General features: G+C 44.7%; 2 protein-coding genes across 3 annotated transcripts in view; one reads left to right on the top strand and one right to left on the bottom strand.

Annotated features, from left to right (window-relative positions):
* Window positions 1-19,551, top strand: part of LOC147110504 (sodium/mannose cotransporter SLC5A10-like) — a 161,185-nt gene that overhangs the window by 63,700 nt on the left and 77,934 nt on the right. For both annotated transcript variants that reach the window (XM_086000535.1, XM_086000537.1), the window contains 3 exons: window positions 4,570-4,650; window positions 12,794-12,999; window positions 16,217-16,352. In XM_086000535.1, the coding sequence (XP_085856661.1) occupies window positions 4,570-4,650; window positions 12,794-12,999; window positions 16,217-16,352 (423 nt within the window). The remainder of the gene's footprint in view (window positions 1-4,569; window positions 4,651-12,793; window positions 13,000-16,216; window positions 16,353-19,551) is intronic.
* LOC147110505 (uncharacterized) overlaps window positions 12,495-19,551 on the bottom strand; it is a 41,363-nt gene continuing 34,306 nt past the window's right edge. The window contains exon 5 of the mRNA XM_086000534.1: window positions 12,495-13,591. Coding sequence (XP_085856660.1) covers window positions 13,130-13,591 — 462 coding nt within the window. The 3' untranslated portion in view covers window positions 12,495-13,129. The remainder of the gene's footprint in view (window positions 13,592-19,551) is intronic.

Raw genomic sequence — 19,551 nt, forward strand, 5'->3', positions numbered from 1 at the left:
ATTTCCCTCTTCCTCCCCCCCCCTCCCCCGGCCCCCCACTGTAGTGATGAGTGTGCATGGAATGGCTTGGACATTAAAGGGATGCTTCACGATGCTGGTGTGGGATGGTGCCAGCGTCAAATGAAGTAAATCTGGCCATGGTGATGCCATCGCTGGCCTCCTGGGCAGCAATGTTGTCAGGGGCTGATGCCCTGTGTCCAGTGCAGCATCAGGTGATGGTGGAGAAGGTTGGTGATGTTGTTGGTGTGCCTGGTGATGTTGGTGTTGGGGCTGATCATGGAAGGTTTCGGAGGACCAAGGTCTGATTTTTTTCAAGCACACCAATGTTGCTGCAATAGATGGCAGCTGCTGGTGAGATGACAGAAGCGATCTGTCAATGGTGAGAGAGGTTGTTCCAATGAGGTGGCACGGGACATACAGTTGGATCTAAAAACTTGTAAGCTAAAGAAATCTCTATGTATTAAAAATGCAGTAACCAACAGTTACTGAGCTCTGAAACTCACCATCTGCAACATGGCATCCTTTACACCACTTCTGCAGCTGTCAGCTTATAAGAAACATCAGAGCAGACTCAAAACACTCCAGGTTGAGCTGGCGTGTTCCCCGAACAGCGGGTAACTCATGGGGGAGAACGTAAAATTAGAAGTAAGCCTCAAAATAGTCTTAAATTGGCTCTTAACAAGCCATTTAACAAGCTGAATGGTATCCCCCGCCGCTTGGTGTCGGGTCAGTTCTCCGCTGACAGACCCGACACCTGGGAGACTCGCGTGTGTTATGTTCATTAATAACTAGACATTCTTATTATGAACACAGCTAGCTTCTAGCTAGTTATTTATTCAGTACACGTTCTCTAGGTACAGTATCTGTAGAGGCTTCCATGTGTGCTCCTGTGTGCAGGCTGCCATCTTGACTGTTGCCTTCTGGGTAGCCTAGTGCCTCATGGGTAATGTAGTCTTAAACATACAGCTATATACAGCTCTACACAGCTCCACCTAGTGCCCACTATAGAATGACATGCTATTGATCACTACAGCGTGGAGGCGGGTTGACAGCGGGTTTCCTACCCGTTGTCAATCTTTGCTATTTTACCAGCAGACCCGCCTCCAAACCCGCCCTCTGAGCGCTGGCAAATTTGCGGCCTACACTTCAAAAAGTAACTCATTGGCTGTCAAGCGCTTTGGGGCGTCTTGAGGTTGTGAAAGGAGTTTTATAAATGAAAGTTCCTTCCTTCCTTCTTCATTATGGCAATGGCTTTTCTGTAATCTTAAAATTTTTAGCAATTAGGAAGAAAAAACTTGTATTTATTTAGCAACTCATCACATCCTCAGGATATCCTAAAACATATCACAACCAATTGGGTTATTTTCGCGTGTAGCCACGATTATTATTTGGCAAACACATCTCACATGGCAATCAAAGTCTTACAATGCAATCCTGTTGGGAGGGGTGCTTCTTGATACAGAGAGAGGGAGGGAAGGATCAGAGAGAGAGAGAGTGTCGCTCCACCATACAGCAAAATTATTTAAAGCAGCATAAGCAGAGAGCTGGGAATGAGCTGTAAGTCTGTAACTCAGCTGGGTTGGCGTGTGGGCTGGGAAAACCTGAATAAAGGAAAAGGGGAGGGCAATTGTGTTTTTTTTTTAAAGGCCAGATGTATATATTGTAAATACACCGAAATCTAAGATAATCTCAATGCCAAAATGTATAAACAATCTGACCATTGTAATCAAGAACCGGGCAAAGTTGCATATCATTGTTCCATCGTGATATTATATTCAGGTCTGCAGGCTGACTCTTTTTCCCAAGACAATGCATCGATGAATAATGCAAACCCTCAACAACTACTTCTGTTACCTCTACGTAGCTGTGGTAGCAGTCTTGTCACTGAGTCAGAAGGTTGTGTGTTCAAGACTCACTCCAGAGACTTGAGCACAAAATCTAGGCTGACACAGCATTAATTGTTTAATTCATTTATAAAAATTCTCTACCATCACAGGTAAGAGAGACATTAAATTATTGAAATCTGGAGCCCTTCTCCAAAGAGATGTGGATGCTGGGACAATTGGAGCTTTCAAGATTGAGATAGATAGACTTTTGTTGGATAAGGGTATCAAGGGAAATGGAGCAAAGGCAGTTAAATGGAGTTGAGGTGCAAATCAGTCTAGTAGAATGGCAGAGCAGGCTCGAGGGGCTGAGTGGGCTACTCCTGTTCCTAGGTAGAAAAAGAAAAAAAACCTATCCAGAATAGTAAAAGATAAAACTATTCAGCTCCTTTAGGTTTAAGGCACAGTTAAGGCCAGCCATACCAGATGAGGTAACCTGTTACACTGACCAAACTAGTCAGGGCATGCAATTCTAGATGGCCTTGGTGACAGCTGACAATATATCTGCCTGTGTTGTTTGTTATAATTAAATAAAAGGATTAGAAATGCTTTCAAGTAATTGGCTGTGTCGTTCTGAATAGAAAGACTAGCACTCACCAGGGTTTGTCCTGTTTTGTAACAAAAGAAAATAGCTGCCTTGCACACACGCCACCCTAGAAAACTAGCCAACAGCTCTGAAAAAATTGACGTGGGCCCCCAAAAATTGATGCCTCAAGACTGACATGTGGAGCAAATAGTTACATGGGTTTGATGTAACTACTTCCCGTCTACAATATACAAAGACTGGAATCACTGACATTAGCGCTAAGAAGGACTTAAGAGGAGCCCGCTTTGATCTATTAGCAGTCAGGCCCGTGTAGGAAATGACTGAGGGGAGAGGGGCCCAATCTGTGCCAATTTTTGTCAGCAAATGCTGGCACGCTGATTGGAATTTGAGAACTGCTGATGGTTGGTATGTATGTGGTTAGTAAAGAGTTAGGAAATATGTTGCATGGGGATCTGCTGGTTTGGTGGGTTAGCACATAGTCCATTCCGCTCTATGATCTGTGATCAACTCCAGCCCAGACTGACTCTGAAAATCTCCACTCACTTGGCTGAACGGTAAATTAAATTGGGTAATCTCAACCTAATTTTTATGATCTTGCAACACAAAACTGTAGCTCAACTGATAATCTCACTCAAAACACAAGGACATCTGATACAGGAAATAGAAAATGCCAAATTGGTGCAATACTTTTCTGAAGTCGGGGATAAGGCACTTTGTCGTGACACAGTTGATGAAACTTTATTCTGCGGCTGCCTGTGCTATCACAGACTTGGAAGTGCTTGGTGCTAACATTGGGTGACTTAAGCAGGGAGGTGTTCTATTCCCTAACATTCTTTGCATAGGTAAGCGCAAACATTTACCACTATGTTGTAGCTACCCAATGTAGCATTCTATGCTTGTTTAACCTGATAACCTTTCCTACAAACGTGCAGAAACAGGTTCCAGTTCTGATCTTCTCTTTCGAAAATGCACGTTTCCATTCAGCCAACACTAAAATCAGTTATACGATAGCAAAATACTGCGGATGCTGGAAATCCGAAATAACAACAGAAAACGCTGGAAAAACTCAGCAGGGCAGGGCAGCATCCGTGGAGAGAGAAACAGAGTCAATGTTTCAGGTCGATGACCTTTCGTTCTAAAAGGTCATCGACCCGAAACGTTGACTCTGTTTCTCTCTCCACGGATGCTGCCCTGGCCTGTTGAGTATTTCCAGCATTTTCTGTTGTTATAACTAAAATCAGTTTATTGCTCCCTTCCTGTTGCTCAGGAATTGTTTATTCTGTTTGCCAAAGATATTGAATATATACTTGAGATGGAAACATTTACAAGGGCTATGGGGAAAGAGTAGGGGAGTGGGACTAATTGGATCGCTCTTTCAAAGAGCCAGCACAGGAACGATGGGCCGAATGGCCTCCTCCTGTGCTGTGTGATTCTAAGATTAACTTCAAAGAAACTGCCTTTAACTTCAAGGGGGAATGTATCCTTTGAACAGGTTGATGTTTCAGTGCTCTGCACTTTTGGCATTGTTGTGGGGCTGCACAGATGCTTGTGTATTACAGTCGGAGGCTGTCATTGCAAGGGTTGACCAGTAGGAAACAGCACATGGACTCTCTTTTAAACTCCCATTACCATTGTATGTGTTGCAGTTTACCACTTGTGTTATCAACATCAGAGGGGAAAAGTAGATTTTTCCATCAAACCTAAAACGTTATCATATTTTCCTCCTTCAAAAAGAAAGACTTGCATTTCTATAGCGCCTTTCACAACCTCAGGCTGTGCCAAAGCGCTTTACAGCCAATTAAGTACTTTTGAAGTGTCGTCACTGTTGGAATGTAATCTGATACGGATTGACTTGCTGTGCATCCTGTTTTAATTTTACAAGTGAGGTCATGTTAATATCACTACTGCTTTTGATTCCTCCCCTCCCTTGTATAGGTTATATTTATAAATCTAAATATCGCGTGTTAACTTCTTTGCACACAAACGAGGGATCATTTAAGTGTTATGTGAAAAAAGCTGAAACCGCGTTGGCTGGGACATTCTATCTACATATTAAAATGCCATCATGATCATGGTATGGGTTGATAGAAGTGAATGACTGAAATGCCTTATTTTCATTCCTTTCTGATCTGGTTTCAGGTGGCCTGGCAGCAGTTATCTACACAGACACTCTTCAGACAGTTGTCATGATTATCGGAACTGTGATACTAACCATTGCAGGTATAGCTGGCAAACTGTTTCCATGACACGTGGGGGCAGGGGTGCGGAGGGGACATTTCACTGGCTTCACCAAGTAGAAATGGGGTGGTGGGTGGCCAGAGGCGGGGTGGGGGGTGGTGGGGGCGGGTGTAGGTAGTTCCCCCGAAAACAGTGAGGAAAACTTACTGCCTCCTTCCCATTCCTGATCCGGTTAAATGTTGCCAATTCTGGAGGTGTCATCACACGACCTCTTGCCTCCAATCACCCCGCCCCTACACTCATGCCATTGGTCGCCCGACAGGTCCATCCTCGCGGCGTCCCGCCAATTGGAAAGCGAGCAGACTCCATTACCCGAATGGATGATTCTTGACTTGTCAGCCAAACAACAATTTTTTCCCCCGTGGCCGATATTTTTAGAACTAATAAACAGAAGTGTTGAAAGAATTTTTTTTTAAAGTTAGAATTATCCCCAAGGATGGTGTTGAAATAGCTAAAGATGAAACTGAGCGAAACCCAGGAGCATCGATCAACAAAGTCAATAGAATGTTTAGCTAAAAGAGTAGAATACACGTCAGGAGGTAGTAATAAAACTGTACAGTGCTCTGGTTAGACCTCACCTTGAATACTACATCCAGTTCTGGTCGCCGAGAAGCAAGAGAAACATTCAAGCACTAGAGGCAGTGCAGAGAAGAGCCATGAGGCTGAGCCCTGGGGGGGGGGGATTTTAACCCCAAAAAACGGGTGGGGGGGGGATTTGAACCCCAAAAAACAGGTGGGTTGGGAGATTAAACAGTCAAAAATTTTAATCCCAACCCCCGCACCTCCGGTTTTAACGGACACGGGACAGGCAGCCAACCCGCTCGCAGGGGACGGGTTGGGACTTTAAATATTATAATGAAGCTGCGTGCCTCTTGGTGATCCACCATTTTAAATTTAACTGTGGGCGGGCGGGTTTCCCAGGCCTCGGGGAACCCGCCTGCTAAAGGAAGGTGAGGACTGCTGAATCCAGGAGTTACGTGCCTTTCCACTTACCTGCTGGATCCAGCGTTCCTACCATGCCAACCCCCATGATCGGCCACCCCGACCCTTCACGAGGCCTCCGATCTCCGACCGCCCCCCGACCTCCCCTCCAACGATCCAGACCCTGACTGTTGTGTATGTACCTTTAAGGGAATAACTGGTCTCAGACTGCAGTACCGGCAGTGACCACCCCTGTATAAAAGGCCCTAGCAGGCTTCTGTAGTTTCAGTTTCCAGGTTGTCTCCATTCAGTAAAGACTTGTTATAATCAACTCCTGCAGTCCGTGTCTCAATTATACACGGATATAATACTGGCGACGAGTAAGAAACGAACTTACCTGCAACTCGGCAGCACCTCAGACGACATTATTGAAGGTCGGAGCCAGAAGAAAGAAAAAAAAAATAATCCAAAGAAACTCGAGAAATGGGCGTCGACCGTGGGCAACCGCCCTCCAAATCATCGAATTGAAAAATTGCAGGAGAGACTGTCGAGAGCCAGGCTTGGTTCTCCAGTCTGTGGTTTCCCAGCTAATCGGGCTGGTGGCAGGTAGTGCACTGATCCTTCCTGGGCTGCGGCGGGCTAGAGCTCGATCGGGTGGCTCTGCAACGGGGCCGGGCAGCGAGTCGGGAAGCAAAGAGAGAGAGGGTGGAGCACTCAGGGCGCGGCCTGAAGCTGGGCAGCGTTCGGACCTAAGAAGAGGGAGGGAAGTGTCCCAGAGGGTCCGCTCCACGACGGGAACGGTTCTTCAATTAACGGAGCAAATATTGAAGTGCGATAGAAAAATAAAAATACCGCGGAGAGCGGCGTTGGCAGCAGCGATTGGGGAGGTGCGAAGACCATAGGGCGTCGCCATTACAGGATAGTAAAATAAATATAATCGCCAGCAACAGCGTTGCAGCAGCGGCAGCGGTGGGAAAGCGCAGGAGGCGCCATCTTAACTCGGCGGGGAAGAAGGAAAAGTGCAGGAGGCGCCATCTTAGATTTTCAAGATGCCAAAGACTGGCGCTATCACTGCCTTCGATAATGCAATAGAAGACTGGACCACCTATGTGGAAAGAGTTGAGGAATATTGCGAGGCAAACGAAATAGCCGATGAGAAAAAGGCATCGGTATTGCTAAATTTAATGGGCGCAAGAACGTACGGCCTATTGCGGGACCTGATTACTCCAGCCAAACCGAAGGCGAAGAGTTTTAACGAAATTGTTGCTATCCTACAGGAACACCTAAATCCTACACTGCTGCTGATAGCAGAAAGATTTAAATTCCACAGGAGAAATCAGCATAAAAATGAGAGCAATGCTGATTACCTTACGGAACTACGCAAGCTATCAAAGCACTACCAGTTCGGCGCAGGACTGGCAGATACCTTACGGGACAAATTTGTCTGTGGACTCCTGAGTGAAGGAACCCAGAAGAGGTTACTCTCAGAGAAAGAGCTGACGCTAGATAAGGCTTTCAGCGTGGCAGTATTGTACGAAGCAGCAGCAAGGGGAGCTGCAGAAATACAACAAAAGCCACAGGAATACGGCACCCATGAAATGACACGGGGATTTGCAAAATGTTATCGCTGCGGCAGAACAAACCATGACCAGAAGGACTGCTGGTCCAAAGACAAAATATGCAGGCAATGCGGAAAGATGGGACACATTGCACGAGTTTGCAGGTCTGGGAAGAAGACCACGACAACAAAAAGGCTACTAAGGAACCGTACAGGAAAGTACAAAAGATGACGGACAGTAGTTCCGAAGACCAGATGAGCGATAGTGAATCCGGGAACAAGAGACTAAGCTGTCTCAAACTTCACAACGTAATCGCAAAAGAGGATCACCGAACCATTTGGGTCACCCTCACGATAGCAGGGTCCCAAGTCAAAATGGGATTGGATACAGGATCAGCTCTAACCGTCATGAATCGACGAGACTACGAGCTGCTATTCTCACACATACCCTTGAGAGAGACATCCATTGTCTTGAGGACATATACGGGGCAAAAAGTATACCCCAGAGGAAAAATAAGGGTGCCTGTCGAATACAACGGCAAGAAAATATGGAAATTGTATCTCTACATTGTGCAAGATGGTGGACCACCGTTATTGGGACGTGAATGGATCAGAAAGATAAGTTTAGACTGGCACTCCATTCAGGCACTGACGGTGGCTGGTAAAAAGAATGATGATGTCACTCCTGGACGATTGTCAACAATCTTAGCTGACGCCAAAGAGGTATTTCAACAAGAACTGGGCACTCTTAAAGGCGTAACTGCCTCGATAAAAATAGAGGAGAATGCAATTCCCAAGTTTTTCAAAGCAAGACCGGTACCATATGCAATTCGCCCAGCCGTCGAGGCAGAGCTGGAGAATCTGGAGAATGCAGGCGTGTTATCTAAGGTAGACTGGAGCGAGTGGGCGACACCCATTGTTCCTGTCATGAAGAAAACGTTAAACAATAAGTCTGAGGAGCCAAGGAAGGTTTGCATCTGTGGGGACTTCAAGGTGACGGTGAACCCAGTCCTTCACACAGTACAATATCCTCTTCCAAGGATAGAAGATATCTTCGCCTCACTATCTGGAGGGAAGCGTTTTACAAAAATTGACCTAGCACAAGCATATTTGCAGATGAAGGTTGAAGAATCCTCTAGGAAGTATCTCACGATAAACACTCACAAAGGTCTTTACCAGTATAATCGACTGGTATTCAGAGTAGCATCAGCTCCGGCGATATGGCAAAGAGCGATGGAACAAGTCCTGCAAGGGATTCCGGGGACTCAGTGTTACTTGGACGACATCCTAGTGACAGGTGAAGATGACAGTGAACACCTTGCCAACCTAGAGCAGGTGCTCACTAGACTACGTGAATATGAGCTACGAGCCAATCGCCCCAAGTGCGAGTTTTTTAAGAAACAGATATCATATTGTAGCCACGTGATTGATGAAGAGGGGTTGCATAAGTCCCCTGACAAAATTGAAGCGGTAGTTAAGGCTCCAGCGCCTGAAAATGTGTCGCAACTGAGGTCATTCCTCGGATTGGTGAATTACTAACATAAGTTTTTGCCGAATTTGTCCACAATTCTGCATCCACTGAACGCCCTACTACGAACGGGAGTAGCATGGAAATGGCGCGATGAATGCAAGCGGGCCTTTCAGAAGAGTAAGGACCTAATCACTTCAAGAGAAGTATTGGCTCACTACAACCCATCACTACCGATAAGACTGGCGTGTGATGCGTCTCCCTACGGCTTTGGGGCGGTACTGTCACATAAATTCCTTGATGGTTCAGAGAGGCCGATAGCTTTTGCGTCACGCTCATTAACTTCAGCCGAGCGTAACTATGCCCAGATTGACAGAGAGGCCCTCAGCCTGGTGTGGGGGGTGAAGAAGTTCAATCACTACCTGCACGGTCAGAAATTGACTCCACTAACTGATCATCAACCTCTCGTCTCCATTTTCAACCCTCAGAAGGGCGTACCGATGATGGCACAACGGCTACAGAGGTGGTCCCTTTTCCTAGGGGCTCACCAATATGACATCGAGTACAAAGGAACTAAACAGCATGGGAATGCTGATGGATTGTCGCGCCTACCATTGCCGACAGTGGAAGAAGAACTGGCAGTGGATCCAGTGGAGTTATTCCACTCGACTATAGTCGAATGTCTCCCTGTGACGAATGCAAACATAGAAAAGGAAACACGAAATGACCTGACACTCTCCTGGGTCTATGATTTAACGGTGAAGGGATGGCCAGCACATGGCGAACCACTGCTGCCAGCATTCTCGCCGAGAAGAGAACAGCTGTCAGTGTGCAGAGGAACCTTGATGTGTGGATCCAGAGTAGTAATTCCACCTAAATTGAAGGATAGAGTGCTCAATGAGCTTCATGAGGGTCATCTGGGAGGGGTAAAAATGAAGAACTTAGCCAGAGCGTTTGTGTGGTGGCCGGGAATCGATAGAGAAATCGAAGAGATGACCAAGAGCTGTACAGGATGCCAGAAGGTCCAAAACGCCCCACCACAAGCCCCTCTACATCCATGGGAGTGGCCGTCATCTCTATGGCAAAGGATGCACATTGATTTTGCTGGTCCCTTTATGGACTCGATGTTTTTAATTGCGGTGGATGCACATTCAAAGTGGCCAGAGGTAATAAAAACCGCCACAGAAAAAACTATCACAGTCTTACGAACCATATTCGCCAGGAATGGGCTGCCTGAACAGATTTGCCCTGACAATGGACCACAGTTTGTGTCTGAAGAGTTCCGGAGGTTTTTAAAGAACAATGGTGTTAAGCATTACACATCCGCCCCATATCATCCAGCCACTAATGGATTGACCGAGAGGTTTGTTCAAACATTCAAGAAGGCTATCAAGGCAATGTGTAATGAAGATATACCCCTACAACACAAGGTGGATAACTTCTTGTTTGCCTACCGGAATGCGACACATGCGGTTACCAACCAAACTCCAGCCATGATGTTCTTCAATCGAAGACTACGATGCCCCTTGGATTTGGTTAAGCCAAACGTCAGAAGAGATGTGGAGAACAGGCAGTTTCAGAATATGAATGAAAGGCCGACCAGGAGTTTTAAGATAGTCAACCAGTTTTGGCCTGGGACTACCGCACAGAGAAATGGCAGCCAGGAACGATCTGTACACGGCAAGGACCTCTAATGTATACCGTGGACGTTGGGGAGAGCATTGTAAGACGCCATGCTGACCAGATTCTAGAGTCACTGGAAAACGTCAACTCCACACCACAATCTGATACACCTGACGATGAAACCGAAGTACCAATTGCATCTACCGCAGAATTGGTGATATTGGAAGCAGACAAACCAAACGACGACATTGATCCCGACTCAACCTTGCCAGAAGAACCTGATATCCCAAAGAGGCATTATCCAGACAGAATCAGTAAGCCTCCTCAAAGACTGAACTTATAATTGCTTAACTTCAACCAATGTATCTAGCAACCGTAATTGTAATTAGTTATTATTTACTTGTTAAATGAATGTTATGTACTGTTTATCTAAAAGGGGAGGAATTGTTGTGTATGTACCTTTAAGGGAATAACTGGTCTCAGACTGCAGTACCGGCAGTGACCACCCCTGTATAAAAGGCCCTAGCAGGCTTCTGTAGTTTCAGTTTCCAGGTTGTCTCCATTCAGTAAAGACTTGTTATAATCAACTCCTGCAGTCCGTGTCTCAATTATACACGGACATAATACTGACTTCCCCTCCAATGATCCAAACCAGACCTCCCCTCCAACGATCCAAACCCTTATGAGACTAGGCTACATAAATTGGGTTTGTTTCAACGTTCCTGCTAAGCTGCATGGCAGCGCAGTTATCTGCAAGGTCCCGTGCAGGCTGCTCACTGGCTTTTCCATTGTAGAATCTGCGCATGCTTTAAAATTTGAATGGACCGCGCATTGGGGGAGGCAGTGCAGATACCAGGGTCATCGGTTTGTATTCCCCTGAGTTTCTAGGTTTCAGGGTGATTAATTCAGATCTTTAAAATGATGATCAAAGTAGGTCAGCGAGCACAGGGGTGATGGGTGAACGGGACATCTGGTAACCAAGCAACAAGGCTATTGAAATGACGTAGGAACAGTTCTGTCAGAGATGCGTTCATAGACAGTGAGGTGTATGGCAAAATATTTTTTGATTGGTTCCTGGGAATTTTCAGTGAATCAGAATGCTTTGTGTGCCACAGACACTCGGCTAGGTTACTTTTTCTACATCCATGGGGACACATCTCTTAAAAGAGATTTATTTTACACGAAAGAGAGGCCTTTAATAATTCTGGACTGACCACACCTAGTTTGACTTTTAAAAACAGGTTAACTTAATGACAATCGAGTTTGCAAAGTACCTGATCCCTTTCGTGGCTCACTCAAAGGGAGCAAATTGTTCAAGTTTCCTTGTCCAGGTAAAGTGAATAGTTCAGATTTTTCCACTCCTTATATGACACAAGCAACATCTGGAAATTCAGTATTGGGAGGAAATTTAGCTGATTATGAAAGTGCATCACCAGTATAGAGAAAAATAGTAATTGCTATCCACCCACACTGACACCTTGTGTGCCAGTAATGAAAATGTGTTTGTCAGGAGTTCAATTATCACAGAATTACAGAAACCCCACAGTGCAGATAGAGGCCATTTCGGCCCATCGAGCCTGCACCGACACATATCCCAGCCGATCCCCGTAACCCCTACACCAACACATATCCCACCCTATCCCCATAACCCCACGTATTTAATCCCCCTAACACTAAGGGTCAATTTATCATAGCCAAATCAACCTAACCCGCACATCTTTGGACTGTGGGAGGAAACCGGAGCACCCGGAGGAAACCCACGCAAACACGGGGAGAATGTGCAAACTCCACACAGATAGTCACCCGAGGCCGGATTCGAACCCGGGTCCCTGGCGCTGTGAGGCAACAGTGCTATCTATGCAAATAGTAGCCTGGAGTTTTTCTGAAGGTTAGAATCTGTAGAAAATTATTCTGTTGTATTAGTGGCCCAAACTCACAATTAAGCAATCTTAGGCTGTGTTTATATTACAACCAGAACGTCGATTTAAAAGCAGTTTGGCTTAGATAGATTTTTGTTAGGTAAGGGTGTTAACGGATATGGCGGAGCAAAGGAGGGTAAATGGAATTGAGGTACAGATCAGTCAGGATCTAACTGAGTGGCAGAACAGGCTCGAGGGGCTGAATGGCCTACTCCTGTTCCTAAAGAAGCTGGGAGGGAAGGCGAAGTCTGAAAACATTTTTTTCAAACTTATTTTTTAACAATATGAAAGTTCCCCAGTCAATCAAGGGTTAAACAGACAAGAAATGAGAGATTAGTGAAAAAAAATGTGGAGACTCTTGAGCCAATTTATTTGTGGATAAAAATTTGGAGACAAGTGTTTTGGAGATAGATCGTACATTCAGCACGTTAACATGTCATTTTGAAAGAAGAGATTTATTGCACGTAAGCATCACCAAATACAAGATACAGAGCATGACTGGCTACTGTGCAAAACCCTGAAATAAATCCACAGGTTCTCTAGATAAAATAGGCAAAAAAAAAAATAATTTTAGCAGCTGTATTGTAGTGATATTTTTTAATTTATTAAAAAAACTTATTTACATTACTCCTGTAGCTTTTAATAAGATCGGAGGGTACCACAACCTGGAAAGTGTATACCTAAAGGCAGTTCCAACAAAGATTATTCCTAATACAACGTGCCATCTCCCCAGAGCTGATGCCATGCATCTCTTCAGAGATCCGGTGACAGGAGATCTTCCATGGACCGGCATGACTTTTGGATTGACCATACTGGCAACATGGTATTGGTGCACAGATCAGGTAATGTAAACATACTTCACCTCACATTCATTTTCCCATGATATATATAGAGCCGAAAGCAGCATTACTTTAAATACTCTGATCTGTCCCGAACTCCACAGCTTAATTGTTTAGTTCTGAGGTTGATCGCTCAGATAGGTCCCTTGGTCAATGCTTTCTGGGTGGACTCTAAACTTTGTGCAACTCTGTTAGCTGGCAACTTCACTTTTAAGTTCTTGTATATTGCTAGTTTGGAGATTGAGAGTCCCAAAGGAGTAGTTGTGTTACTTGAAGACATGTTTGGATCGGAGGAGATTCCTCCTTGAGGTGCACAGTTACTGTATGGTTTGGACTCTGCCAAACCCAGCCCTGCTGCCGAATCTATGCTGCCAAGTCCCTTCTGCTCGTGGAATTTCGACACCAACAAGCGTGGCGTAACCTTTCGGTAATTTTTGTGCGACAACCTTGAGCACGGGAGGCCCATGGGTTTGGACATCAGTCTTCTACTTTTGTTCAAATCGGGGCTCCTTGAAACACTGTGCAGGGGCCGAAAATTCCGAGTGTTTGTAGTTGGCCTAGCCGGTGGCTTTGAGGGAAGTGCGTATCTGTCTCCCTGTAACAAAGAAGAAGCATTTGAATAGATTAGTCGGAAGATTTGGAAGGTAAAGTCACTGGGATCACTTTTTATCTGGCGTATGTGCTGCTGTACTGATGTGAAATAAGGTGGTTTGATGTCTGTGTACTTGAGCTTGTTTTCTCAAGTATGCCTACTCTACAAACAAACCTGGTAGATATAGGGAGTAGCAACGTTCCAGTGTTAATCATATGTATGGATTCTCTGCATTTTATTTTAACTTTTATTTCTGTCAATCAAAACGTGTCATATCATCATCTCTTCTGCAAATGACAGCTCACTCAATAAAACCATTCCACCAGCCTATTCTATGACTGAAATTTTGTGTTCATAAGTTTTGTTTTATAACTAAAAGGTCTTTACGTCCCCTCCCGTACACTTCCGGCTTAGCCCTTTTTGTTCATCTACTTTCCCTTTGCCCCACCATTGGTGGCACACCCATCCACCACCACGACCCTACTTTCTGGAACTCCCTCCCTAAACCCTTCTGCCCGCCCACCTTTTAGAAACCTTCTCAAAACCCATCTTTTCTACCAACCTTTCGGACACCTCGCCTCAGTCTCCCACAATAACTCAGTGTCCATTTCTTTATCTAGTTTCTCTCCCCATGACATATTCTGCACTGAAGACCTATATAAATGCTAGTTATTTTTGTCGTGTTTTCTTTCCTTCTATCTATCCAGAGTGCTTTTTGTTCAAACCTGAGTATACTTTTGTGCAGTTTCAGAGAGTTATTCCTCATGCCAACATCGTAACATTAGGAACAGGAGGCGGCCATTCAATGCCCCGCCATTCAATTAGATCATGGCTGATCTGCATCTCAACTCTATTTTCGCACCTTTGCTCCATGTCCCTTGATACCCTTACTTAAAAATCTATCGACCTCAGTCTTGAAAGCTCCAATTGTCCCAGCATCCACAGCCCTTTGGGCTACATTTATGTTTTATATGTTAATAAAGAAGGCCTTAGTTATTTGATTTAATAACCGGTCAAGAGTGAGCTCTCAAATGTAACTACATTGTTTTTCCAAATAATGCGCCTTATAGTTACTAAAATGTCATTGCCCAAACAATGTTGCTGTCCTCTCTTCATATGAATGTTTTCATTGAAGAGATGAGTTGAATGGATATTGAGAGAACCACAAGTTAGACTCTGTGGAGCAGTCACGGGACAACTGGGCAGCAAGTTAAGATTTCTAATAAATTTCAGGATGTTATTTTAATGATACATTCATTATCAAAGAAACATAAGGTCACGACTCATCATGTGCAGTTGCGGCCCAATCATGTTGCTGCCAATAAGGATTTTTAATACCGAGTTTGAAACCGAGGAAACCATTCTGCTTTTCTAAAGAACGTGATTTAATTTTTATAGATCTGCTAATGGTCATAAGTAATGTTGCCACAATTTTTGTGTATGTTGAAACCGGGAACCGTAAGTAGATTAGAGCCTTTTCACAAATTAATTGGCTCTGTCATTAATTTCATAATTAAACATTTATTCTAGTCCACAGGACAAAAAGGGGGAAATCACCTTATATCGCCGGTGGAGCAAAGGATTTAAAAATAATTTGACCTTAATGGAAAGTCCCTTCATGGAAAAATATTTATTCTTAAGTATCCTAAAAGCATCAAATAATACAACACAGAAGGAGGCCATTCGGACCATTGTGTCTGTCCTGGCTCTCTAAGAACTAACCAATTAGCCCCACTCCCCCTGCTCTTTCCCCATAGCTCTGCAAAATTTTCCTTTTCAAGTAGAGATCCAATTCCCTTTTGAAAGTTACTATCGAATCTGCTTCCACCACCCTTTCAGTCAGTGCATTCCAGATCATAGCAACTCGCTGCGTAAAAATATTTCTCGTCATCTTCCCCCTTGGCTTTTCTGCAAATTACCTTAAATTTGTCTCTTCTGGTTCCTGACCCTCCTGGTGTGGAAACAGTTTCTCCCTATCTACTCTATCAAAACCCTTCATAATTTTGAACACCAAAATACAAGTAGAATTTTCTGAAGGCAGACCAGTTGTTAGATGGTGCAGAACCTGTACTATTGAACCATCTGCTTGGAGGGGGTGCAGCGCAGATTCACCAGACTGATACTGGTGCTAAAAGGTTGCATATTGAGGCTTGTATTCCCTTGAGTATGGAGATTTAAGGGATGATTAAAATGATTAAAGGAGTTAATGGGGTCGATAAGAGAGAAACTATTTCCTCTGGTGGGGGAGTCCAGAACAAGGGGGCTGAACATTAAAATTAGAACTAGGCCACTCAGGGGTGATGTCAGGAAGCGCTTCTTCACATAAAGGGTAGTGGAAATCTGGAACTCTTTCCCCCCCCCCCCCTCAAAAAAAAAAGCTGTGGAGGCTGTGTGGGTGGGTGGGTTGGGGGGGGGGGTCAATTGAAAATTTCAAGACTGAGATTGATAGATTTTTGTTAGGTAAGGGTATTGAGGGTTATGGAACCATGGCAGGTAGATGGAGTTCAGGTACAGCTTACCCATGATCTAATTGAATGGCGGAACAGGCTCAAGGGGCTGAATGGCCCACTCCTGTTCCTATGTTCCTATCTGTAAATTCATCAATAGAAAATACTTTTGATTTCTCAGGTTATTGTGCAACGGTCGCTATCGGCGAAGAATCTGAGCCACGCGAAGGGTGCCTCTATACTGGCGAGTTACCTCAAAATGCTGCCCATGATTTTCATTATAATGCCTGGGATGATCAGCCGTGCCCTCTATCCAGGTAATGAAGTTCTAGCTATAATCTTTTGTGAGACTAGTTTGCTTGAACCTTTTCCATACGAAGATATAATTATGGCGTCATAATTTTTGCATTTGCGTATAGATAGAAATTACATTTCATCTCAAGTCACATCTTATTGAACCGCAAACTTAATCATTTTTTAAAACCACAAAACCATTGAACTTGAATATATTATTGCCTAATCAGTTGAATTATGTGTCAGAAAGGGTGCAGAGGAGGACCACTAGACTAATTCCCAGTTTGAACCACCTTAGTTATCAAGATAGGCTCAAAGAGCTAGGACTCTGCACTTTAGGGAAGCGTAGACTTGGGGGTGATTTGATTGAGGTTTATAAGATGATGAAGGGAATAAATTGTATTCATGTATTCATGTAGACAGCTTGTTGCAACTAAATAGATTAGGGAAGACCAAGGGTCACAGTTTTAAGTTGTATAAAGTCAGATCGAGGTTGGATGTCAGGAGGTGGTTCTTTTCCCAGAGAATAGGCTGCCGTCTCGTGCAGTGGACGCCGATTCGCTGAATTTTCCTTTAGGCGAGAGCTTGATTTGTTTCTGACTGGTGCAGGGATCACCTCAGACAAAAGGTAGCTACTGCATAACATTAATCAGGGCCAGAGTGATCTCCTGGACTAGTTTCAATCACCTAAGGAGGTCGGAGAGAAATTGTCCAGATTTGTCTTCCCAAATTGGCCTGGATTTTTATCTGGTTTTTCGCCTCTCCCAGGATATCACCTGTTCGGGTGGGGTGGGGAGTGTATATATTGTGATGCACAAGGCATTGCAGTTGTGCGGGACAGGCTAGATGGACCAGAGGGTCTCTTCCTGTCTGTCATTGTTCGTAAGATATACACAGTACAATGTGACCTGTCAGATTTACACAGGATTGTTGTAACCCGTGAATCTAGTGATGTCAGCCATATATCGGTACGTCTGCCTGCAACATTTTCAATCTTAGTCACTCTATGCAAGAGTCATAAATGCCACCTTTTCACCATTTTTACTGTGGTTACATCTGTGAAGTATTTATTAATAGCCCGCCCTAGTTAACTGGAACATTTCATTAATGACATAGATGTTGCATCAGTTGTGCTCCGGAACTAGCCGCGCCTCTAGCCAAGCTGTTCCAGTACAGCTACAACACTGGCATCTATCCGACAATGTGGAAAACTGCCCAGGTCTGTCGTATCAACAAAAAGCAGGATAAATTCAACCCGGCCAATTACCGCCCCATCAGTCTACTCTCAATCATCAGCAAAGTGATGGAAGGTGTCATCGACAGTGCTATCAAGTGGCATTTACTCACCAATAGCCTGCTCACTGATGCCCAGTTTGGGTTCCGCCAGGACCACTTGGCTCCCGACCTCATTGCAGCTTTGGTCCAAACATGGACAAAGGAGCTGAATTCCAGAGGTGAGGTGAGAGTGACTGCCCTTGACATCAAGGCAGCATTTGACTGAGTGTGGCAACAAGGAGCCCGAGTAAAACTGAAGTCAATGGGAATCGGGGGGAAAGCGCTCCACTGGCTGGAGTCATACCTAGCAAAAAGGAAGATGGTTGTGGTGGTTGAAGGTCAATCATCACAGCCCCAGGACATCGCTGCAGGAATTCCTCAGGGCAGTGTCCTAGGCCCAACCATTTTTAGCTACTTCATCAATGACCTTCCCTCAAACAGAAGGTCAGAAATGGGGATGTTCGCTGATGACTGCGCAGTGTTCAGTACCATTCACAACTCCTCAGATAATGAAGCAGTCCATGCCCGCATGCAACAAGACCTGGACGACGTTCAGGCTTGGGCTGATAAGTGGCAGGTAACATTCGTGCCACAGAAGTGCCAGGCAATGACTATCTCCAACAAGAAAGAGTCTAACCACCACCCCTTGACATTCAACGGCATTACCATCGCCGAATCTCCCACCATAAACATCCTGGGGGTCACCATTGACCAGAAACTTAACTGGATCAGCCACATAAATACTGTGACAAGAGCAGGTCAGAGGCTAGGTATTCTGCGGCAAGTGTCTCACCTCCTGACTCCCTAAAGCCTTTCCACCATCTACAAGGCACAAGTAAGGAGTGTGATGGAATACTCTCCACTTGCCTGGATGAGTGCAGCTCTAACAACACTCAAGAAGCTTGACACCATCCAGGACAAAGCAGCCCGCTTGATTGGCACCCCATCCACCACCTTAAACATTAATTCCCTCCACCACTGGCGTACCGTGGCTGCAGTGTGTATCATCTGCAAGATGCACTGCAGCAACTCACCAAGGCTTCTTCGACAGCACCTCCTAAACCCGCGACCTCTTCCACCTAGAAAGACAAGGGCAGCAGGCGCATGGGAACACCACCACCTCCAAGTCACACACCATCCTGACTTAGAAGTATATCGCCGTTCCTTCATCGTCGCTGGGTCAAAATCCTGGAACTCCCTACCTAACAGCACTGTGGGAGTACCTTCACCACACGGACTGCAGCGGTTCAAGAAGGCGACTCACCACCACCTTCTCGAGGGCAGTTAGTGATGGACAATAAATGCTGGCCTTGCCAGCGATGCCCACATCCCATAAAACGAATTTAAAAAAAAGTTGTAAACATGTTTGTATGAATCGAAGTCTAATTTTGTCTTATAACGTTCCTGTGTCACGCTTTGGGACGTTTTACTACTTTAAAAGTACTATATAAATGCAAGGTGTTGTTAATAATTAGGTGAGCTACTAATTAATTGCTTTGTTCCATAGGGTTTTCTTTCCATTTTATCACAATAGTTAGTGTGAATGTTTGTTTTGCAATGTAGGTAAGGATCTATAAATGGACAATGAGGGTGAAAACAATTAACAGTACATCAGGGAATTAGTTTGGGTCTGTCTTTAAAATAATTCTGCATGCCATGAATGCTGATGCTCAAAAATCAGCTTAATATTTTCAACTTTGTAACTTGCTAAAATACACTGTGGGCTAAAGACTAGGGCAGCCTCCTGGCTGCCACGGTGGTGATTATACAGCTGCAGTTGGAGCGTTCTGTTGTCATTTCATTTTTTAGGAAAGGATTTTGTCTTCGATTTGAAATAATCGCCACTTACGGGAAAAAATAACCGAAGGAATTGGCAGCCTATTTTTGCTTCTTCTTCCTAAAATCAGAATAACCATTAAAGGTCATCTTAAGTATTTTGCCGACATG

The sequence above is a fragment of the Somniosus microcephalus genome, chromosome 11, assembly GCF_052327205.1.
Source record: "Somniosus microcephalus isolate GS21.2 chromosome 11, FLI_Smic_1.0, whole genome shotgun sequence".
In the NCBI taxonomy this organism is placed as follows: domain Eukaryota; kingdom Metazoa; phylum Chordata; class Chondrichthyes; order Squaliformes; family Somniosidae; genus Somniosus; species Somniosus microcephalus.